Here is a 24,793-nt window from a genome sequence, read left to right as displayed (position 1 = left end):
TAGTAGAGGCAGAGATATGCTGTTTACTGTGTAGACTGATTTGAATCTATACTATTTCATGGTTTGTAAATGTCAATTTAGGAATACAGTTTTGCCAACTTCTGTTTTTCAGTTTGAACTTTGATGATTTGAAGAATCACCATTATATCTGTTATTTCAAATACTGTATTTTAGATACTAAAAACAAATAGCAGTGTTACTGTTAATAAAAATAGTGTCTTTTTACCTAGTTCAGCTTTTCTTATTTTAAACATTATAATATGCCAACGAGTCTGCCTTTTTAGATTAGTAGTGTTCAACTTAAAAAAAAAATCAACAACAAAACAAGCAAACTTAGAAAGTACTCTTCAATTGTGAGCTAATAAGAGGCGTTGCCAGTACCTGGTAAACATTCAGTTGTCTGTTGAATGAAGTTCTTCAGCATTTATTGTGTTTATTTTATGGTTAGAACTTTGCATTTGACCTGAACACTTTCTTCTGTTTTTGCTTAGGCAAACATTTCAGTAATGCAGAGTCCTCTTGTTGGAGTTGTGACAACTACTCCTGGAACAGGTAAGCAATGCCTTTCAATACCAGTGACAATTTTTTACTCTTTGAATGAAGATAGTAAGACCTTTGTTGGTAATTGCCAAAATTTTGTCTTATTTTTCAAACTTGGAGACTTTCTCAAATGTCAGTAACTTTCTTTAGGAAGGAAATATTTGTATATTGGTTCTTTCCTGAACTTACAGATAAGGTTATGATATTCTACTGAAAAGCATTAAGAATTTAAAAAAATAATGTATTAGTGTCTCCTGAATTGTTAAAACTGTAATTAAAAAATAAGTTGCAATTGAGAAGAGGAATGCAGACTGAATAATAAAGATGTTTTGAGATATATTAATGCATAGCTATAATGAATGTCATTGACTACAAATAGCCATTGATTATATCTCGTTTTTCTTTAAGATTAATGGTATTTCTGTCACTGTCAGCATCATCATAAGCACAGCTTTTCCAACATATTTATGTATTTATATTTATAATCTATCAAATGTTCATTCAGCAAATACTTGGCATACAATCATGTACTAGGCCCTGGGAAACTGGAAAAAATAGATAATCTTTGCCTTTGTGGAGCTTACATTTACTTATGAAATTTACATTTATAAATAAAGTAAATAGTTTGTTAGAAGGTAGTATATTTTGTGGAGGAAAATTAAGCAGCAAAGGGAAGTAGGAGATAAGGGCTTATATAACTAAGGTAGCGTATTAGTTTTCTTTTGCTGCCGTAATATATTACCATAAACTTAAAAGTGGTTTAAATGATTCAGTGTATTATTTTTACAGTTCTGGAGGTGAGAAATCTGAAATGGGTCTCAATGGGCTAAAATCAAGGCATTGGTAGCCCATGTTAATTTATAGAGGCTCTGGGGAAGAATCCGTTTTCTGCCTTTTCCATCTTCTAGAGGCTGCCCACATTTCTTTCTGGTCCTCTTCCTCCATCTTTAAAGCCAGCAACATTGTATCTTTCTGATCATTCTGCTTCATGTCAAGTCTTGCTCTTTCTCTTTTAAGGACCCTGGTGAAGACTTCCAGCCCTTCTGGATAGTCACGATAATCTCTCTTTTGTAATGTCATCTGATTAGCAATATTAACATCTGCAGTCCTAATTTTCCTTTACCATGTAATGTAAGATTCCTAGGTTTTAGGAATAAGGACATGGACATCTGGGGTGGGAGGGCATTATTCTTACTACAAATAGTTATGGAAAACTAACATTTGCTCAAAAATGTTTAGGGAAAGTTTTCTAAACAGAGGAAGAAGCAAGTACAAAGGCACTGAGGTGGGATTGTGTCTGGAGTGTTCAAATACGTGTCAAGAAGTTAGTGTGAAATGGAGTGAGGGAGGGGTGAATAATAGGAGATGAGGCCAGAGAGGTAATGGGGGTTATTGTATTAATAGCACTTGGTCTTTACCCAGAAAAGGTAGAAAAAAATAGGATGAGACTGCCCCAGTGATGTGAATAGACTTTGGAGTAAGAGACAGGGTGAAAGCAAGGAGATCAGATAGTTGGCTACTACCTTAACCCAGGTGAGAGATGGGGGTGGCTTAGACATAAAACAGGACAGGAAAGGAGGAAAAGAGAAGCAACAGCAGAAACAGATGAAATGAAAGAAGCAATAGCAAGACAGTAGATTTAAATGAACTGAATGGACAATTATATAAACGAAATGTGCTAAACACTCCTGTTTAAAGGCAAAATGGTTGACAAAGTAATACCCAGTGACAAACAGATCTTTTTATCCTCCAGATCTTGATTTCTTCAAGCAGTGTGTGAGCCATCACTGGCAGTGTTCTTTAAAGTATAGATTTCTACTACTGGTTTGTCCAATGCTATTTCTACCATGTTCCTCAAAGTTCTTCCAGCCTCCACCCACTGCCCTATTCTAACGGTATGTCCCACTTAGAGGTATTACAGCAGCATTCTACTTGGTACCAGAATCTGTATTTTTAAAAAACTTTTGCTGTAACAAATTATCACAAACTTAATGGCTTAAAACAACACACGTTTATTATCTCATAGTTTCTGTGGTCAGATGTCTCGGGCAGAGCTTGGTTCTTTAGAGCTCAGATGTTAGCAAGGCTCTGTTCTTTTCTGGAAACTGTGGATGAATCTGCATCCAGGTCATTGGCCAAATTCAGTTGCATTCAGTTGGAGGAGTGAAGTCTCTGTTTCTTTACCAGCTGTCGCCAGAGGTTATTTTCAGCGTCTAGAGGCTGCCCTCGTTCTTTGGCTTCTGGTTTTCTTTCTGTCTTCAAAAGCCGCAATGGCAGATCAAGTCTTTTTATATGCTTTGAGTCTCTCTGACCTCTCTGTTCTCTTGTAGTTCTGATTTGACTTTTCTGCCATCTGCAGCTGTTAAGGGATCATTTGATTCCTTTGGTTCATTGCAGTAGTCCACAGTAGTTCTTTATTTAAGATCAGCTGATAAATAACCTAATTCTATCTGTAAAATCCCTTCACAGCAATACTTGGATTAGAGTTTGGTTGAATTACCAACCAATAAAACTGGGGGACAGAAACTTTGGGGTGATGACTTTAGATTTCTATCACATATCATGGTGAAAAATCTAGGATGTCACCTCTATTTCAGTTACATACTTGAGGTAAAATGTTGTAGGGGAATTAGTTCAGGTTTTAGCCGTCTTAATCTGATCAAACAAATAGGTAGGTGACAGTGCTTTGTTGTGTGATAGTACCTTGCTACTTGACTGTTTGCTATAATAGTGATTGTTTGGCTGAGTCAGTAAACGACTCCAGAGACTTTGGAAATGCAAAAGCACGTAATTTAAGTAATGTGTTATATGTTTTAAAGCATTTCTTAGTTGTCTAAAAACATACATTATAATATTCTTATTGCTGTCATGTAGAAGAGTACAGGGTTAAAGCTAATTAAACTTCCTTTTGTTAATCTTTTTTTTCTAATACTGTAACTTCTATGAGTTTCTTGTAATTTTAGAAACCATATGTGAAAATATAAAAACTGTGATAGGAAAATATCCCTGTCATAAAATTGGCCACTGGGAGCCACAGCTGCTTCTCCTTTAAGTTTAAAGAATTTATGTATAGAAAGTCTTAATGGGACATAAGTGAAAAAGAATGCTTCTTCTTGAAAAAGAATACTTTTGAAATCATGTTGTAGGCATGAGGACTATGATGCATGGTCGATACTAAAGAAGAAATTGAATAAAAGAGTTGAAAAAATTGAGGAAGAATATGTAGACTTTTGTTTTTTAAACTCTTACATTTAATGTTAAATACATGAAAACTTCTATAATTTGTAAATTTTAACTTTCGGAGGTTGACAGCTTTTATAAAGAGACATCACAGGACTTAATGGTATGAATTGCTGGTTTATGCTGAGGTCTTTCGGAGAAGGCACTGGCACCCCACTCCAGTACTCTTGCCTGGAATATCCCATGGATGGAGGAGCCTGGTAGGCTACAGTCCATGGGGTTGCTAAGAGTCGGACACAACTGAGCGACTTCCCTTTCACTTTTCACCTTCATGCATTGGAGAAGGAAATGGCAACCCACTCCAGTGTTCTTGCCTGGAGAATCCCAGGGACGGGGGAGCCTGGTGGGCTGCCGTCTATGGGGTCACACAGGGTCGGACACGACTGAAGTGACTTAGCATGGCATTGTATACATGAGTTTAAAGCTCCAGGAGTTGGTGATGGACAGGGAGGCCTGGCGTGCTGCAGTCCATGAGGTTGCAAAGAATCGGACATGACTGAGCGACTGAACTAAACTGAACTTGTATCTAATAAGGCGATTTTGGTTAGTTTTTAATTCTATGCTGCTGCTGCTGCTAAGTCACTTCAGTCATGTCTGACTCAGTGCGACCCCAGAGACGGCAGCCCACCAGGCTCCCCCAACCCTGGGATTCTCCAGGCAAGAACACTGGAGTGGGTTGCCATTTCCTTCTCCAATGCATGAAAGTGGAAAGTGAAAGTGAAGTCACTCATTCGTGTCCGACTCTTAGCAACCCCATGGACTGCAGCCAACCAGGCTCCTCCATCCATGGGATTTTCCAGGCAAGAGTACTGGAGTGGGGTGCCATTGCCTTCTCCGTTTAATTCTATAACTGAGGTTAAAAATCTCTTTTAAAATCTTATTTCTGGTGCAGGAAAACCTTGGTCATACAACAAAGTAGGTAATCAAGATTAAAGAATTTCAGAAACTTTTTAATCATTATTGCCTCTGGTAAAGAATACTGAATGTTTGCCCTATCTTTCCCCATCCTCACAGATCAGTTTTCTTCTGCTGCTATTTAAGTGTTCCTCTATTTTTCATCCTATTTTTAATTAAAAATTTTTTTTTACTTCAGAAGTTCTTTCATTTACTTGTCAGCCTTTGCAAGTAGTATAGCATTTATATGTACTGAGCTAGAATCCTTATTTGTGTTAGCATACTGTTAACAGATTAAGTATGATGTTTAGATTATAGCCATTTTTGGCTGCTTTTGTTGATGCCAGGAACTCAATTCAAATAGTGTTCCTAGAAGAGCAGATAAAGGACTAGTTTTTCTGTGAGTAGCTTTTCCCTGACACTTCTTTTTCTGATCTGGGTTAGCTGTTCCTTGAGTGTGAGCCTGTAGAACTCTCTCTGCTAGGCTCTTATCTTACTCCATTACTGGGTTATGATCTTTAGGACAGAGATTCCTTCTGTATACCTTCATTGTTTACCTGTCACAGACCTGGGTATAAAGGGACATCAGTAAATGTTGGTTGACTGAATGGATTGATGGATGTAAGTTGTAGTGAGTTGAATGGTGGCCCCCAAAATGACATGTTCACATTCTAACTCCTGGAACCCTGAGTACTGCTTTTTGTGGCCAAAACATATTAATTTAAGGATCTTGAGAGGGGTATCTCTCAAGGAGAGTGGACAGTTAAGGAGAGAGGAAAAGAGGGGAAGATAATCCTGGTTATTACCTGGATGCAAGTGCGCCCTAAATCCAATCACAAGTGTTCTTAGTGGCACAGAGAAATTTGGCACAGACAGGAGAGATACACAGAGGAGAAGATGATATGAAGTGAGGCAAACATTGAAGTATTGTAGCATGAAACTAAATAAATTTTAGTGATTAATTTTAAAAAGTTAACGCCACAGGCAGAAAAATGGTCCCCCAAAGATGTCTGTGTGCTAATACCCAGGAGTTGTGAATATGTTACATTACATGGTAAAGAGAAATTAAGGATGCTATGGAATTAAGATTGCTAATCATCTCATCTTACACCAGAAGATTATGCTGGACTAATAGAGTGAGCCCAACAGAATCACAAGGGTTCTTAAATGGCGAGGACCTTTGTGTTCTCTAACACAAAAGTCACCAGCGTCTCTGGAAGCTACAGGAGCCAGCAGGCAAGGAATTCTTTGATTGCTGGCCTTCAGCAGGTGTTAGACTCTGCTGAAAACTTGTTCTTAGACTTCTGGTTTCCAGAACTTTAAGAGAGAATACATTTCTGCTGTTTTAAGCCACTCAGTTCGTGGTAGTTTGTTACAGCAGACAGAGGAAACTCCTATATGTATATAGTGTTTTGAGGCAATGACATCCCAACACTGATGATTGGAATATTTGTGTCCAATTTGGCGTGGCATAGTTTTTCTTTCATATATTGAGTAAAAATTAGCGTTAATCTTAATAAGTTTCTTATTGCTGCTGACACAGATTATAGTGGTTTCAAATAACTCATTTATTACTTTAAAATTCTGGAAGTCAGAAGTCTGGAATAGGTCTTAGTGGGCTAAAGTCAGAGTATTAATAGGACTCCAATCTTTTGTGGAGGTGCTAGGGGAGAATCTTGTTTTCTTGTCTTTTCCAGCTTTTAGAACTGCCCATATTTCTTGGCTCATGCATTCTTACCAACTTCAAAGCCTGCAGTGGTTAGTTGAGCCTTTATTTCACATCATTTGTTTCCCCTTGTAATTTAAGGACCTTTGTGATTCTGTTGGGTTCATTCTATTAGTCCAGCATAATCTTCTTGTGTAAGATGAGATGATTAGCAATCTTAATTCCATAGCATCCTTAATTTCTCTTTACCATGTAAATGTAACATATTCACAACTCCTGGGTATTAGGACACAGACCTCTTTGGGGGACCATTTTTCTGCCTGTGGCATTAACTTTTTAAAATTAATCACCAAAATTTATTTAGTTTCATGGCAAAGTAGCCATAGTACCATTGATTGGTCTCTAATTTTAGTGGGATAATATCTTATGTTTTAGTCAAAGTAATAATTGCAGATTGTTTAAAAATAGCACATAGTACTTAGATGCAGTACTATAATGAAATGCTGCAGTCTTTAGCTTTATTCCTCCAGAACTAGCCTGTCCAGATCTTAGAGCTGTTCCTTTTGGAATTTAGCTTCCCTTACCTGAATAAGTTGCTGTATTAGCTATCTGTTGTCACTATGACATATTACCACAAGTTCAGTGACTTAAAACAGTTTGGATTTATTTTCTTGTAGTTCTAGAAGTCAGAAGTCCAAAGTCAGTTTCATTGAGCTACAGTCAAGGTGTTGGTAAGACTGGTTACCTTCTGGAGGCCCTAGAGAGGATCCATTCCCCTGCTTTTTGGTTTTGTGTTTTCCAGTTTCTGGTGGTTACCTATGTTCTTTGGATTGTGGTCCCTTCTTTCAACTTAAAAGTGTACTGTATCACCCCAGTCTTTTCCCATCATCACATCACATCTCTTGTGAGGACACTGCGGGATGTATTGGGGGTCCACCTGAATAATCTTCCATAGTCTTCCCATCTCAGGATCCTTAATCCTAAATGCATAATCTCTTTTGCTATGTAAAGTAACGTTCACACGTTCTGGGGATTAGGATGTAGCCATCCTGGAGGGCCATTACTTAGTTGGCTGTATATAATTATATTGCTAATTCTTGATTTTCATTTTTAAAGTTGCTATATTTATCTTAAGGTAATTGAAGATAATTATCTCCCCTGCATTATCTGAATATAATTGAAATATATCAAACTTTATTCCTCTGTCAGTGTTTTATATTACTATGATTATATAAGTGCTGTTTAGTGTTGCATCAAGTAGTATATTATAATTTATCCTTCCTTTAAAATTTTAATTTTTCTTAATAGTTGTTTCTTTTTCCCATTTGTCTAATTTTCTATGTGCCATTTGCTTCCTTTAAGCAACTTTTCTGCTGCTTTGTCTTTTTAAAAATGCTCATAGTTTCATTTTTGTTTGTTTTAAACTGAGAACTTCTAATTCTCAGCCTCTCTTCTGGCTGTTTCCTATATTAGCTTGGTGTATAGCTCTTATCTCAGGATTTGCCTTAGCAAGTTTCTAGAGTTGCTCTGTTTTTCCTAGTTAACATGTTTTCTTAGTTTATTTTCTCTTTTTGGTGAAGGACATATTTGAGTACCTTTCTAGGATAACTTACATGGGAAATAAACTTTAAGACCTTGAGTTTGAAATGCTTTTTACCTTCCTTGTAAGTGGGTTGCTTGTTTGGCCAAGTATAGAGTTCTAGATTGGAATTTTGGAGGCATCATTACTTTGTCTTCTGGCTTCCAGTGTTCTGCAGAAGTCAGACGCAGTGATGGTTCCTAAGCTGTTGTAGGGGCTTGGTTTCAAAAAATTTAAGGTCTCTGTATGGTTAGTGTTTTCAGTTTTACAAATCTGCCTTGGTCTGGGACTTTATCTTTCTGGGGAGTTGGTGGATCCTTTAAATCAAGACACTTAGCCTGGGTTTTGGCAAACTTCCTTATATTTGATAATAGCCTTCCCACTGTTTTCTGTGTTCTCTATCTCTCTGGAATTTCTTCTGTTTGTGAGTGCTGCAGAGATTTCTAAATTTCTACTTTTTCTGTGTTAGAGTGTCTTGTATATCTGTATTATACTTTCTGAAAGGTGTCCATAATCTCAATTTCCAGTGCATCTAATAATTTATTTTGATATTTTAATATTCAATGATCTTTTTTGCTGCTATTCTCTTAAAGTATTTAAAATGTAGCATCCTGTCTTGTTTCATGGTTAAAATAACTTACCAGTGAAGTTCACGTTGGACTTTTATTCCTGTTCATACTGTCTGTTTCCTTCTAGATCTTTTTTTTTTCCCTCTCTCCTTTTTCTTTTTTTTTTTTTTTAACTCTTATACCTTTTCTTAGTGAAGGCATATATATTGAATGAGGCACTAAATAGCTACTTGGAGTCTGTGTGTGTGTGTGTTGACAGTGGTAGGAAGGGGGAAATTAGTGGAGAGAGGTTATTCTGCCTCTTTTTGGGCTTTGCTGTAGGAGCATCGGACAGTTAGATAAATTTTTGTTGGAAAAATATCTGATTTCAGTATATATAGGTCCTTTCTTTTAAATTTCCCAAAGAAAAATTCTTTAATATTCGGTATTAATGTCTAAGCTGCTGTTCTGAATGTAGAAAGGGAGAAGTCTTCTTTTCAATATGCAGATTTTCGCTTAGTCTCTTACATAGTTATTCTCCACTGTGACTGGGACCCACCTGCTGCTGCTGCTGCTAAGTCACTTCAGTCATGTCCAACTCTGTGCGACCCCATAGAAGGCAGCTGACCAGGCTCCCCTATCCCTGGGATTTTCCAGGCAAGAGTACTGGAGTGGGGTGCCATAGTCCTGAGGTATTGACGTTTCTTTTCCTTGGGGACTAACACCTTGGTGTTTTGGGGGTGGAGTAGCTGCACAAGATGGGGAAGGCCTTGCCTTTTCATCCTTTATTATATACTCTCTTAAACTAGTTTTCCTTGATTTCAACCAGGAGTCTGTTTCACACCTTCTGTGGTCTCCAAAACCTTGGACTTTCCAGAGTGATTGTCATTAGGTACCTGACAAATGCTGGAGATGAATACTGGTGTTCAGTTCGTCGTACTATTTTGGATATTGTTATATTCATCCGGGTACAATGCGTTTGTCAAACTGCAAGTCTGAGCATACAGTCCCTGCAAGACTGCTGTATCTTCAGGTGCCGACTGTAAGTTTAGGGGTCCCCAGGGCCACTTTCATTTCAGACTTGCTGGCTGCAAATTCAGGCTTTCCCAAGCCCACTCTAAGGTCTTATAATTCACTAGACAGATTGAGGATCCACTGAAAGTGCAATGCTTACAGTTAGTTTTATTATAGAAAAGATACAGATTAGAACCTTCTAAAGAAACAGCTACGTAGGCTGAAGTCTGGGACTGTTCCAAGCAAGACCCGTGACGTGTTATCCTCTTGGCGTTGACACATGCACTACGCCCAGAGTATTGGCAAGCAGGGAAGCTCATGGAGCCTCCATGCCTTGAGTTTCCATTGGAGTTTCATCACATAAAAATGATTGCATCATCGATCAAGTGGCTAAACTCAATCTCCATCCCTTCTTCTGCCCAGAGGTGACCTTTAACATGAATGGTCTTTATGGTTGGTCATTATGGCATGATCTACTTCACTAAAAGTCACCTTGTTAGCATGAACTGTCAGGCTCACTTGAGGTTGAGGGGCCTGCCACAAATAACAGAAACACTCTCCTGGCTGGGGAAATTTCCTGGGGTGTAGGGGTTATCTCCCAGGAACCTGGAAAGGCCAAACATCTCTTTGGACTGAGACCAAATTCTTTTTATATGTTGTGCTACATTGTTTCATGCTAAAAAGATAACAGCACTGCCAGGGAACTCTTTTTCTCCCAAGTTTCATATCCCATGTATCTCTTTAAAATTTCCCACTCTTTCTGTCTCTTATTTTCATTTAGGTTAGTGGTCTGTTTTGAAATAATGGAATCTGGTCTTTAATTGAAGACATTTTCATAAAAGGTAATAAGTTCTTTTGCCTTCCACTTCCAGTCTGATCTTAAGACTGTTTGAGTAATGATTTACCAAGGGAGACACAATTTGATGTGGTTTGATAGGCACACTTTTTCATTTTACAAAGCATTGCTTACAGGTAACAGAAGTCTGATTGAAAGGAAGTAAAATTACTGGACCAATGAAACAGGAACAAGGTGGGGGGGCAATTATGCTAAAGTTACATACATAGTTTTAGATTATGTATAAGTGATTTATGTTTTTCAGAGTAGTTGATGGGGCAAAAATTAGATTGCTTATTTGAGACTTAATTTTGATTTGTTTTATTTTTAAAGGTCATAATGGTTGTCTTATTTTATCCTTCATTTAATTTCTTCCTTGAAGGTTATTACATGATATAGCAAAGCTAAATTGTACCTTCTTAATGGTAATACAGGACATAAAATTTTTGAATTGGCTTTAGATTTTATACTAAAATGCCTTTTTACCATCTCTTATTGTGTTAAAGGCATGTCTTTGTAGTAAGAACTAAACTTATTTAAGGTTATCTTTTGTTTTCTACTCTGGAAAAGTGTTAGGGATTCCTCCCAATAGTTTATTTAGGTCTTCCCTGCCTGTAGTACTCTAGGGAGTATGTTGGAGGCAGAGGGTAAGGGAGGGGTGATATTTAACAAATCAGTTCTATGTGGTATATCCTTTCACTAATCAATTCTGTGTGGTGCATTCCTAAAATCTCATGTGATTGTTGAGAGCCTGCAAGGGCCAGGGAGCCATGGCAAAATGGATCCAGTTAGAGCCCCCATTAATCTTAATCATTCCACTCTTTGACCCTGTTCTATTTGCTTTCTTGTTCTTATACCGCCGCCCCCCCCCCCCCCCCCACCTCCCCCAGTCGGTAAAGAATCTGCCTGCAATGCTGGAGACCTGGGTTCGATTCCCAGGTCGGGAATATCCCCTGGAGAAGGAAATGGCAACCCACTCCAGTATTCTTGCCTGAAGAATCCCATAGACAGAGGAGCCTGGCAGGCTCCAGTCAATGGGGTCACAAGAGTCGGACACGACTGAGTGCACTGTCTCTTTGTGTGCTTCTTTGTATTTCCTAGCAGGAAGATTGATAAGTTGATTAGCTCACTTATTAAAGTAGGGTGTCTCATTTTAAATGAGGCTTAGTTTAGAAATATTTTATACCTATTAAATGCCTCTGTGATGATGAAGAAAAGAATAATTGCTAGGAAAAAGAAAAGTTACCAAATGTATTTTAGCATCCTGTGCAGTTTAACATTCTTTAAGTTATTTACTTTGTATTGTCTCTCTTAAGCATGAATTTAATTTTAAAATTAGGCACATCTATAGACTGAACCATGTAATATACTAGATTCCATGTCCTTCTTGGATATCCTTTTGTTTTCTCTAGAGTTAATAATAACTGTTCCATACCTTCTTTTGCTTGATTACTGTTGTAAAATATTTAAATATTTGTCAAGTTTCTGGTTGCTAAATTGTTTTTAGCCTGATTTCTTGACAACTGAACATAAGAAAATCAGTTTTGAGCATCTCTTATTTTCTAGTAGGGGCTAGGATAGTGTTTTGATTAAATAGATTTCTTAATTAGCCTAGCAGATCTGAGGTGATCTGAAATTATTTACTTTTTTCCATAAGGAAAGGCTATATTAATGTGTTAAATTAGATTAATTCTGGTTTCTAAACTTGAGTCCAGATGATGTAAGGGAATTCAAGTTGCATGGCATAAGAATTAAGAACTTTGAAATTTGTAAATGGTCATATTTTTTTCCTCTTTAGTTAAATCACATTGTTACATTGTAGTTTTTACTTTATTGATGCCTTTGACTTTTAATTCTGTTGAGGCTGTAGTTTTGGTTTGATACTGCTTGGAGGCAAGAGAATGGAGATCATTCTTGGAAGTCTTTTATTTTAGATTTGACTCTGAATATGTTTGTGCTGTTGATGCAAAATAATAATTGTACCAAGTACATCATTCATAGTATTGAATTTATATCTTGTTAAAATAGTTAACTTTTGTGAGTTCTTATCTATCTAATGTTCCATTTGATTCTTGAAGTAACGTTTAAGTCTACTGTTACAGGTTAATTGATGGATATAATATAATAGAGGGAAACTAACTACAGAATTATTGAGCTATAATTGACAGTCAAGTTTAAATTGTATACTATGTGCCGATTTGCTACACTGATATATTACAAAATGATCTTAGTGTTCGCTGACACTTTTCATCGTATTACTTAATTACCGTTTATTTTTTTGTGGTGAGAAAAAAATAGCAGCTTTTAAGTATGTAATCTGGTATTATTAGTGATAATCAGCATGCTGTACTTAAATCCCCGGAGCTTATTCAACTGTACCCTTTGACCAGAACAACTCCCCTTATCCCCTATCCCCAAGTCCCTGGTAACCACTGCTGTGAGTTCTGCGCTTTTACACTCCCATATAAATGGGGTGATACAGTATTGGTCTGACTTCTTTCACTTACCATCTTGAATGTCATGCACTCAAGGTCCATCCATATTGTCGCAAATGGCAGGACTTCGTTCTTTTAAATGGCTGACTGACGTTTCGTTGGACTTCTGTAGCACATCTTTATCCATCTATCTACTGATGGACCTTTATTTTGTATCCGTATCTTGGCTGTTGTGAATAGTGCTTCAGTGAACATGGGAGTGTAGATATCTGAGATCCTGGTTTCATTTTCCTGGGCTATATGCTCAGGAGCGGGATTGCTGGATCATATGTAGCTCTCTCTTTAATTTTTTTGAGAACCCTCTATACTGTTTTTCATAGTGTGTGTACCAACTTGTATTCCCACCAGCAGTGTATAAGGATTCCCTTTTCTCCAAGTCCTTATCCTTATCTTTTTTTTTTTTTTTAAATGAAAGCCATTGATGAATAGCCATGAGAGATCTCATTCTGGTTTTGATTTGCATTTTCCTAATGATTAGTGATATTGAACACCTGTCTTTGTACCTGTGGACATTTGTATGTCTTTGGGAAAATGTCTGTTGAGTTCCTCTTTCCATTTTTTTTTTTTTAATTGGATTGGTTTTGTTTTGTTTGCTTTTTGCTGTTGAATTGTATGAGTTCCTTATGTATTTTGTAATATGTATCTGCATATGTATTCCTTATCACTCTTCTCTGCATTATGATTTTTTTCTTACAGGATTTTGTTTTCTAACATACTAGGTATTTGCTTGTCTCTCTTCCATAAGAATTTAAGCTCTGTTAGAGATTTTTTTTCCTCCCTTTGGTCTAACTTGGTCACTTTTTGTATCTTTAATACCTGGAATGATCCTTAGCGTACATTTAAAGTCTCTGCTTCTCAGAAATAAGTGGTCTTAATAGGACAGAGCTTCTGAAATAAAATGAACATGTAGAGTGTTTAGCTTGACATGTTGGACATGAAGCACTCATTAATTGTAGTTGTTGAAGGATAAGAAAAGAAAAAATAGAATCAGACGTTTCAGATAGAAATATCCTGAATAAGAGAAAACTGCATTCACATCTTAGGGACTAGGGTAGTACTGTTTAGGAGCACACTGGAAAAATAAGGTTGGAAGTATATTGATGCTTTTGAATTGTGGTGTTGGAGAAGATTTTTGAGAGTCCCTTGGACCGCAAGGAGATCCAACCAGTCCATCCTAAGGGAAATCGGTCCTGGGTGTTCATTGGAAGGACTGATGTTGAAGCTGAAACTCCAGTACTTTGGCCACTTGATGCAAAGAGCTGACTCATTGGAAAAGACCCTGATGCTGGGAAAGATTAAAGGCAGGAGGAGAAGGGGATGACAGAGGATGAGATGGTTGGATGGCACCACTGACTCGATGGACGTGGGTTTGGGTGGACTCCGGGAGTTGGTGATAGACTGGGAGGCCTGGCATACCTCCTTCGTGGGGTCACTGAGCGGATAGGACTGAACGACTGAACTGAACTGAACTGATATTGTGGAGACCAAGGTATTTGGATTTTGTACTGTCTAATGAGAAGTAATTGAGTATTTTTAAGGCAGAGGTGTCATAATGAAAGTGGTGGGTTTGGAAGATGAGTCCAACAGAAGTCCTTGAGGTTGACTGGAGATCCTTCTGGTGTAGGTTTAACTGGAAATTAATAAAACATTTAGAAATTTGTAATAAAAATAAATTTGCAAAGTCATAAGTTACACTCAAATTTTAATGGTTTCCTCTCATTGTATCAGTTCAGTTCAGTTCAGTCGCTCAGTCATGTCCAACTCTTTGCGACCCCATGAATCGCAGCACGCCAGGCCTCCCTGTCCGTCACCAACTCCCGGGGTTCACCCAGACTCACGTCCATCGAGTCAGTGATGCCATCCAGCCATCTCATCCTCTGTCGTCCCCTTCTCCTCCTGCCCCCAATCCCTCCCAGCATCAGAGTCTTTCCCAATGAGTCAACCCTTCGCGTGAGGTGGCTAAAGTACTGGAGTTTCAGCTTTAACATCATTCCTTCCAAAGAAATCCCAGGGCTGATCTCCTTCAGAATAATTATGATTTGGGTACAGTGTATATTTTGAATTATTTATGGAATTGCCAACTTTTGATATACTTTTCCATTTAAAACTAAAACTTTCATTTAAAATAAACCAAAATGTTTATATTGGTAACTAACTTACTAAATATACTAATATAGGGCAAAGTGTGTTTAGTCCTGCAAACATTGGTCAACCCCGAAAGACAACGTTATCTCCTGCCCAGTTGGATCCTTTTTATACTCAAGGAGATTCTCTGACATCTGAAGATCACCTTGATGACACTTGGGTGACTGTGTTCGGGTAAGGTTTCTAGATAATTTAACTTTAAAGCAACAACGTTTTCTAATGAATATTATCAAATATATTTTAAAAAACTAAAATAATTGCACAGCAGATACTCATTTATCTACCTAGATTCACCTAAATTCAACTTTTTTTGTTAATGTTAGTACATTTCAGGGTAAGTTGCAGACATCAATATATTTCACCTTGACATTTCTTCTCTTCTTCTCTTGACATTTCTTTCCCTTCTCCGGGGGATCTTCCCAACCCAGGCATCGAACCCAGGTCTCCCACATTGCAGGCAGGTTCTTTACCAGCTGAGCCACAAGGGAAGCCCTTGACATTTCAGCATGTGTATTGCTTTTTGATTTTTAATAGTTTTTCCATCATTTTTCTGTTTGCCTTTTCTTAAATTATTTTCTCTTCAGCATATTTGCTGAATATTGGAAGCAGGTTGAACCACTAGACTTAGAAAGCCCCTTCCTTTGTTGAGATTGTGTCTGTGTTTATATTGGACTTTACCAGTTTTGAACTAACAAGTTGAACTGTATTTGTATATATATGCATACTATGTCACAGGATTGGTACTTACTAACTCTAGAATATCAAACATTAATAGAAACTGTGCATGACAGTCCTGGATGCATTTGAATAGGTTTTTAGATCCAAAAAAAAGTACTTTAAGGCATCTTAGAAATCATACTGCATCACGAACAGATGAAAAACTGAAGGGGTAGACAGATTAAGTGATTTACTCAGAGACTTTGTATCTAGAGACTTTATATCTAGTTATCAGTAAAGCTTCAGCAAAAACCCAGGTTTCTTATTTTCAGGCTGTGATTGTTTATACAGTACTACATAAGGTTCGTTTCTGAAAGTGTGATGTCATACTGTTGCTGAACCTTAATTACTATACTTAGTTTTGGGGTGAAAAATACAAAAACATAAGAGCTTGAAGGAAGAACAGTGCACACAGTAAGTATTAGTGTACTTTAGTCAATTTATTTAAATTCAGAGGGATGTGTAAGATTAGAGTGAAGTTTTCCTTCTTACCTTTTCCCCAACAGCTACAGTTTTTCTCCTTGTGAGGTAGTTACTGCCACCTGTGTTTTGTGTCACCTTCCAGAGAGAGTTGTTGTTGCTGATTCTGTTTAGGTAAAAAGCAGGGTCATATTGCTTTTCCTTGTTCTCCAGAAAGCCCACACTCAGCCCTACGTCCATAGCCACTGGGCTGACTGCTGCTGCTTTTTTTTTTCTGTGTTTGTGTTTAAATTTTTGTATTCTCTCATGAAGTGCTTGTCTGTCTGTTTTTGAATGTATCTGTCCACTCAAGTGTCTTCTTCAAGTTTAGTAGTAATGGTGTCACTTTTAAGCTTTCTCAGTAGTTGGGTAAAGTAATTGAAGTATTATACTTCTGTAAGTCCTTCATTTTTAAGACTTATCCTTTCCCACCCATATATTTTCTGTTGCTTTTATATTTTAGTAACCCTGCTTATGAATTTAATTGCAAGAACAGAAACATTTTCTTTTAAGGGATAAAATATCATCTTTTGGTTATAGGGAAGTGCAGCTAAAAAGTACAGCTAAAATACATTATATATGTTCTTCCTTTGATAATTTGACTTTTTCCTCCTGACTCAGGGTCATCATGAAATAACATTTATTGTTTTAGGGTAATGATTTTTTAAAAAAAATTTAATTGGAGGACGGTTTCTTAGCAGTGTTGGGTTTGTTTCTGCCGTACAATGGGTGAATCAGCCATAAGTATACATTTTTCCCCTCCCTCTTGAGTAGGGTGATTCTTTGACAGAATATTGGACTGTTTCTCCTCAGAGTGGTCCTAGACTCTTAGATTTATGTTTTATTTCTCAAGTGCCTCCCTCAAGTGCAGACATTATTTCTCTGGTTTTGATATTTTTTAGTCCTGCTTTGCAGTCACCCTGACTTTTTTGTTGTTTTCTTTGGAGTTAGAAACCTTATATCCAAACTTACGTAACATAAAATAAATTTCCAATCTTGAATGCAGTATTTTAGTCACATAGATTTTAATATGTGAAGTTTCTTATTTATTTTTATGACTCACATTTTTTCCTTTAAGTTTCTAATTCAAGCTCCAGATAACTGAAGTTATTGGTTAAGGAAACTCCAGTTTTTCAAGTTGAAAATAGCTGTATTATTTGAACTATCAAAGTTATATCTCATTGTGTTAGTCAAGGCATTCAGCACTTTATGAAGAAGAAAGTAAAAATCACTTAGAATTTTCCATACAGAGATAAGGCCATTTAAAATTTTGGTAGCCATCTTTTTAGTTGATTGTTTACCATTGATTCTGGTTCTGAGTTTTTGTTTCAGGAACACATTTTTGAGTTTTCAGGTGGTGCTCAATATATATATCGATATGACTGTATAATGTAAAGTTCTTTGCTCTATAATAACCATAGTAGTATATCTCCACCCCCCCGCAACAAGCATGTATGCACATACACATACCCACGTAAAGTAAGTTATATGCAGAACTGTGACTTGAATTTTAGAAATTTCAGGGGTGGAATTTGGGGATGGAAAAAAGTAGCTGAGTCAGAACTAATTTTAACATAATTTGCTTTTGGGTGATGGGCAAATGAATAGATTTAACTAATAATAGAGGAAAGCAGAATGATCAAGGGTCTCTTATTAATGTACTAGACAGCTGGGGGGAGTTTATCTTGAAACGCTTGTAAGTTAATGTGCATTCGTCATTATTGATGTTGATTGGGCAAGTTTTTTTCCCCAGGTTTCCTCAGGCATCTGCTTCCTATATATTATTACAATTTGCACAATATGGGAATATCTTAAAACATGTGGTAAGTCTTAATTCTTTTCAGTTCAAGATTTAAGCTGAGGAAAGATAACCTGTGAATTTGCTGCTAAATGTCTTAAAAGTTTTTCTTTCTTTTTTAAAATTTTCAAAGGATATATCTGTTGGAGTCTGACAGGCTGGAAGTTGCATAGTATTTGATAAAAAGAGATAGAGAAGATAAATGAGAGTTTCAGGCTTCCCCTCTTTTAAAAATAGTGAACAGTCTCTTAAAAAAGATTATGACAAATTTTCCAAATTGAGCTTGTTTTATTGGGGTAAACGAAAGGATATTTCTAACTTTGAGTTCTTAGAGTTTCTTTAGTTTTACAGAGAGCTTTTTTTTTCTTTAAATTACCTTGCACAGTAAATTATAAATAACAAATCTTTTCTTTGTTGCTACAGATTGACTTGTTTAATTCCTACAAAAAAATCAAATCGATGAATACAGTTTAAAAAAAATTTCATAGCAAGTGTAGATAAGACCTTTTTGTAAGAAACAGTTATCTTTTGAGAATTACTTTGCTTGTAGAGAATATTTGCCACATATTCTTTATATAAGAGATTTAAGAATTAGAGATACTGAAATTGTTTAAATAGAATTTTTGTTGAATTCTAGTATACAGCTTTTTACAGGGCATCAGATAAAAAGTAGAAGCAGATTTATTTTTGTATGTTTCTGTTTTCTAATAGAAAATTTGAATTTTATATACTTTATATTTTAATTTAAGAGAAAACTTCATTTTTTGCAGATGTCTAACACAGGAAATTGGATGCATATTCGTTATCAATCTAAACTGCAAGCCCGGAAAGCCTTAAGCAAAGATGGAAGAATTTTTGGAGAATCTATCATGATTGGTGTAAAACCATGTATAGATAAAGTAAGTTATTGCTGATGTAAGGAAAACAGCTTAATTTATCTGAAGAACACAGAACTAAGTACTAACATTGGTGGTGGGTCACTTTGCTTCACTGTACTGCTTTTGCTTAGTTTTTGAAAATGTGATGGATGATGTTATAGCACTCTTTGATAAGTCAAAGATATTTAGTCACAATATTCTAGACATAATATATCCTAATCCCTTCACTCTGTGGGTAGTCAAGAGGTCTTAGGTAACTTACCCAGGGTTGTTAAGGTGAGGCCTACATTCTATGTCTTTTAACCCATTCCCTTTTTTGTGCAAAGCAGTGTCAGATTCAAGTACTTTAAAGGAGTGGTGCTATTTCAGAATGAACTATTCCATAGGAATGGTGAAAAGTGAAAGTGAAGTCGCTCAGTTGTGTCCGACTCTTTGCGAACCCGTGGACTGTAGCCCACCAGGCTCCTCCGTCCATGGGATTCTCCAGGCAAGAATACTGGAGTGGGTTGCCATTTCCTTCTCCAGGGGATCTTCCAACCCAGGGATTGAACCCGGGTCTCCTGCATTGGAGGCAGACACTTTAACCTCTGAGCCACCAGGGAAGCCGTTGAATGGTAACTGAGGGTTACCTTTTGAAAGACTGAAGCTTTTTTTTTAATGTAATATCAAATAGATTTATTTACATGTATATTTTTTAAAACTTCATAAAAAATGTCTTTATTTATTTGGCTGTTCCAAGTCTTGGTTGCAGCACGTGGGATCTAGTTGCCACACCAGAGAGTGAACCTGAGTCTTCTGCATTTGCAGTGCAGAGTGTAGCCACTGAGCCACCAGGGGAGTTCCTAACTTTTTGTTTTATATTGAAATATAGTTGATTAACAATATTGTGATAGTTTCAGGTATACAGCAAAGTGGTTCAGTTATACATAAACATGTGTTTGTTCTTTTTCAAATTCTTTCCACATTTACATTGTTACATAATATTGAGCGGCGTTCCCTATGTTATATAGTAGGTCCGTCCATGTTGATTGTCCATTTTAAATATATCATTGTGGTTATGTCAGTCCCTGTAACGATCCCTTCTGCCCATCCTTATCCCAGCAACCATAAGTTGATTCTCTAAGTCTGTGAGTATCTTTCTGTTTTCTAAGTTCATTTGTATCTTTTAAAATTCCATTTATAGGTGATACCATATGATATTTATCTTTCTCTATGTGACTTACTTAGTATGACAATCTCAAGAGGTGTCTGTGTTGCTGTAAATGGCATTATTTCATCATTTTTAATGGCTGAGTAATACTTCATTGTATATATATGTCACATCTCTATCCATTCCTCTGTCAATGGATGTTTAGGTTGCTTCCATGTCTTGGCTGTTGTAAGGTGAAGCTCTTTTATTAGTCATTTCTGTTTTAAAATATTTAAATAATACTAAATGTTTATATGGGGCTTCCCTCATGGCTCAGTTAGTAAAGAATCTGTCTTCAGTGCAGGAGATCCAGGTTCGATCTCTGGGTCAGAAAGATGCCCCCGGAGAAGGGAAAGGCTACCCACTCTTGTATTCTTGCCTGGAGAATTCCATGGACAGAGGAGCTTGGTGGGCTGTAGTCCATGGAGTTACACTGAGTTGGATGTGACTGAGTGACTCACATATACACAAACAGACATATATTTATATACTTTTAAATAAACTGAATACACTTTAAACCTTTCTTTGTAAAAAGATCATGATTTTCTTGTAAAATCATGATCATTCTTTAATATATGTGAACTTCTACCTACCAGGCACTGTGCTTGATACTTATATATATACATTAGTGCATGAATTAGACATGGCTCCTGTTATTATAATCTAGGATTGCTGAGTAGTTGTGTAATTATTACATTGTGCTGTAACAGATCATTGTAGAGGCTGGAGGAAAATTTGGGGTTACTGGGTATAAAATAGCACTGGACTTTGATCCCCTACCCATCTCAACTTCCCCCAAAATTCTCTTGTCTTTCTTCCTGATTTCATAGTGTTTGTTGCTGCTGCTGCTGCTAAGTCGCTTCAGTCGTGTCTGACTCTGTGCGACCCCGTAGACGGCAGCCCACCAGGCTCCCCCTTCCCTGGGATTCTCCAGGCAAGAACACTGGAGTGGGTTGCCATTTCCTTCTCCAATGCATGAAAGTGAAAAGTGAAAGTGAAGGCGCTCAGTCGTGTCCGACTCTTAGCGACCCCATGGACTGCAGCCAACCAGGCTCCTCCGTCCATGGGATTTTCCAGGCAAAAGTACTGGAGTGGGGTGTCATTGCCTTCTCCATAGTGTTTGTTAGGAGAGTCTTACTCTTGAGAGTTGATAGTAGATATTTGAGGTCATTCAAGTGAGATTTCTGTTTGAGCATTAGATTTCATGCTAGCTAAGAAGCAGGTATTGTTTTATCAAGTCTAAAATTATTTGAAAGGTGAATTAGATCAAATAAAGTATGCTTCTTTTAATGATGTTTTGTTTGGATGTAATAGTGGATAAGATGTATTATGTTAGTAAACAGAAGTTCTTTCTTTCTCCAGAGCGTCATGGAAAACAGTGACAGGTGTGCTTTGTCATCTCCATCTCTCGCCTTCACACCACCAATCAAAACCTTAGGTACACCAACCCAGCCTGGAAGTGCTCCTCGGATTTCTACCATGAGACCTCTGGCTACAGCGTACAAAGCTTCTACTAGTGACTATCAGGTATTTTAAGGATTGGATAAAGAACATACTTTAAAGGCTGCAGTGCATAGTGTGTTTGTTTAACTTTTTCGTTGGGTTGATTTGTATGCAATTAAATGCCATTAAATATTTCCTATTGAAGTTGATTACCTTGATGAAACCAATAAACTTTGTGTTTTAAAATTTTCTATTTTACAAATTACAGTTTTGGCCAGTGGAAATTTATCTTGAATTTTCAAAAAAAAATCTTTATCATTTTAAAAAACATTTTGAGAGTTGTTATTTTAGTTTTTTCTAAGTTACGTTTGCGTACATAAAAAGTTTCTTGTGGACATCTCTGGCGTGAGAGAATGTTAAAACTCTATTAGTTGATAACTAAATCTAAGGTATCACAAACCTTAGATTGGAAGTAGTTTTGGTGATCAAAAGAAAACATTGCCTAGCTCCCATTTCAAAATTTAACCATTTCAAAAAAGCTTAAAGGAAAAGTTCATTATGTTTATTGAAGAATACTAGAAATATTATGATTCTCATTCAGTATATAATTATCTCCTGCTTAATTAGCCAGGGGTTCTAAATTTGCCCAGTTACAGAGACAAGTCCTAAGACAGCAAATAAGACACTTTAATAGAGCAGTTGGACTTCTCTTGAAATTTGGGAATCATTCTAGAACTGGCTTAATTTTTCCTTTTAGTTTTTTTTCTTTTAATCATCATTTTAAAGTCCTCATCTCCTGTCGCTTTAGTGTTTGTTCATTTTACTAATTGGGCAGCAGATGCACCTTGCTTTGCCAAAGGAGTATAATTTTGCCATTCTTAAAAGCATATGGATCTTCTAACTAAACCTGTGTTTTAATCTTTAATTATACAATTCAGTGCTACAAATCCATTTTAGTGTTTGGTAGTTTAAAATTAGCTGTTAACTCTAGAATGGACTCTGACACTAAAACCATAACCATATAATTTTACATATGTGTGTTTTTTTGATAGGTGATTTCTGACAGACAAACACCAAAAAAAGATGAAAGTCTTGTATCCAAAGCAATGGAATACATGTTCGGCTGGTAGTGTAGGAAGAGCTGAGACGCCAACTACAAAGGAAAAGACTGCCACACTAAAACAGAGTTCGCAGGGTGCTGCTGGGATTCTTCGGTTAGTTATATAACCACTCTCGACAGCGTCGTATAGCTGTCTCATACTTCCTTTGGAAGCTTTTTTCTTTAAGAATATAGCAAATTGTAGCTCGCACTTTAAAAGATGCTTGAGATACATTTTAAAGAAACAAATCCTTGTGTAGAAGATTTGGGGCTTTTGGTGATAGTGTGTGATTAACTGCAAAAACTCATTGATTACTGTAAATTATATAATTGAGTTTGTAGTGAGCCTTTGTAGTCTTCATAAGTTGGTGAGGTGAATTTCATGAAGGGTAACTGTACAGCTGCTTCTAACAAGATACAAAGATTATAATTAACAGTTTGAATTAGGGTCTTTTATTAATTTAGATAGTATTTAATATTTTAATTATCCTTGTTTATATTGTCCTGTCCTGGGTGATCATCTTTCAGTCTTGTAAAGCCAATGCAATCTTTTAAAAAACCTGAAGTTTCTTGATAATAAACTTGTCAATTATATGTATTGAGCAGTTTTTGAGAGTGATTTATTAATTAGTACAAAAAGTTTGAAGTCTTTGCAGAAATAGAGAAAATATGTCAGGAACCTTCATCTGCCTGTAATCCAGCTTTGATAACCACGTAACCACTACTATTTTGCCATGCTAGTTTAATCTCTCACTCTTTTTGTTTAAAGTATATCTGAGATGTGATTTTAAATACTTGAGGTTATATCAAAGAAAGAATATTTCCATATGTAATTACCATGTCAGTATCTCACCTAAAAAGAAGAATTTCTTAAGTTCTAATATCTAGTCCTTTAAAAAAGTTTTCCAGTTGTTTCAAAAATTTGTTTGAATTTTACAGTTGGTTGGTTTGAGTCACTATTGAGACCACGTCTACACAGTGTATTTGGTTTTGTCTTTGGAGTGTCTTGAAGTTTAAATTAGAGTTTCCTTGCTCTTCTCCACTGTTCAGTACACCTTGACTTGTTCAAGGTACCATGTGAGTTGCCTCTGTAGAGTCCCACAGACAGAATTTGATCAGTAGTTTTTTTGTTTTACTTATTCTATCATTTGTCCCATATCCTAGAAGTTGTATCTGCTGCTCCTAAGTCGCTTCAGTCGTGTCCGACTCTGTGTGACCCCATAGACGGCTGCCCACCAGGCTTCCCCGTCCCTGGGATTCTCCAGGCAAGAACACTGGAGTGGGTTGCCATTTCCTTCTCCAATGCGTGAAAGTGAAAAGTGAAAGTGAAGGCGCTCAGTCGTGTCCGACTCTAGCGACCCCATGGACTGCAGCCAACCAGGCTCCTCCGTCCATGGGATTTTCCAGGCAAAAGTACTGGAGTGGGGTGCCATTGCCTTCTCTGGAAGTTGTATCTAGGGAAGGTTAATTAGATTCTGATCTCATTTTTTGAGCAAGAATACTTGATGGTAGTATGGGATACTTTATGTTAAACCAGGGGACATTTAGTTCTGGTTGTCCCACTTTTAATAATCCTGAGGTTGGTCATTGGGCACGTGGGCAAAAGCCAGACACTATCGTTGGAAAGGTCGCCATTAACTTTTTATATAACATTTTAAAAAGCATGCATTAATGATACTTGTATGAACCAGTTATTTCATTAAGGTTTGTAAAATGATGCTTTTCTTTCATTCCTATTGCATTTGTTAGCTGTAATTCTTTTCATATGGAATGACTTTGGGCCATCCATTAGGGCTGTTTGGTTATCATGAAATACATTCATGTCAGGATGCCAGGATAAATTTTTAATTTGTTTCCTTTATCAGTTTTCAGAGTAATTTTTGGTACCCTGGAAACCTCCACTGCTGTTCTGAGTTAAAAAAACAAAGTTTTTTTTTTATCCCTTTGTATCACTATGTACGTATGGCTTTAAGTTGTTTTTTTTTTTTTAATTCATTGTTTGAATTGCTTGCAGACATTGTGTTACTCAAATTATCCTCCTTGGCCAGTGAAAACGTCAAGCTGGCACTGTGTAAAAAGGAGGTTTTAATTGACATAATATTTCACCACAGAACATGTATCTAGGTAGTCTGCATATTTCTTTATATAAAGAGTAACTAAAATAACACATTGTGTGGAAGGTTTTGGTACCCTTTTTAAATTGCAGCAAACTACTGTGAAGACACCACCCTTATGACAGAAAATGAAGAGGAAC

At 36.8% G+C, this 24,793-nt stretch overlaps 1 protein-coding gene across 1 annotated transcript in view; it reads left to right on the top strand.

Annotated features, from left to right (window-relative positions):
• NUP35 (nucleoporin 35) overlaps positions 1-23,137 on the top strand; it is a 32,027-nt gene extending 8,890 nt beyond the window's left edge. Inside the window, exons 4-9 of the mRNA XM_027555929.1 lie at positions 492-552; positions 14,989-15,130; positions 17,886-17,955; positions 18,701-18,829; positions 21,360-21,524; positions 22,493-23,137. Coding sequence (XP_027411730.1) covers positions 492-552; positions 14,989-15,130; positions 17,886-17,955; positions 18,701-18,829; positions 21,360-21,524; positions 22,493-22,570 — 645 coding nt within the window. The 3' untranslated portion in view covers positions 22,571-23,137. The remainder of the gene's footprint in view (positions 1-491; positions 553-14,988; positions 15,131-17,885; positions 17,956-18,700; positions 18,830-21,359; positions 21,525-22,492) is intronic.
• The last annotated feature ends 1,656 nt before the right edge of the window (positions 23,138-24,793 follow it).

Source organism: Bos indicus x Bos taurus, chromosome 2 (assembly GCF_003369695.1).
Source record: "Bos indicus x Bos taurus breed Angus x Brahman F1 hybrid chromosome 2, Bos_hybrid_MaternalHap_v2.0, whole genome shotgun sequence".
Classification (NCBI taxonomy): domain Eukaryota; kingdom Metazoa; phylum Chordata; class Mammalia; order Artiodactyla; family Bovidae; genus Bos; species Bos indicus x Bos taurus.
Note: the sequence above shows the minus strand (reverse complement) of the source record. Positions and strands in the feature narration are given on the sequence as shown.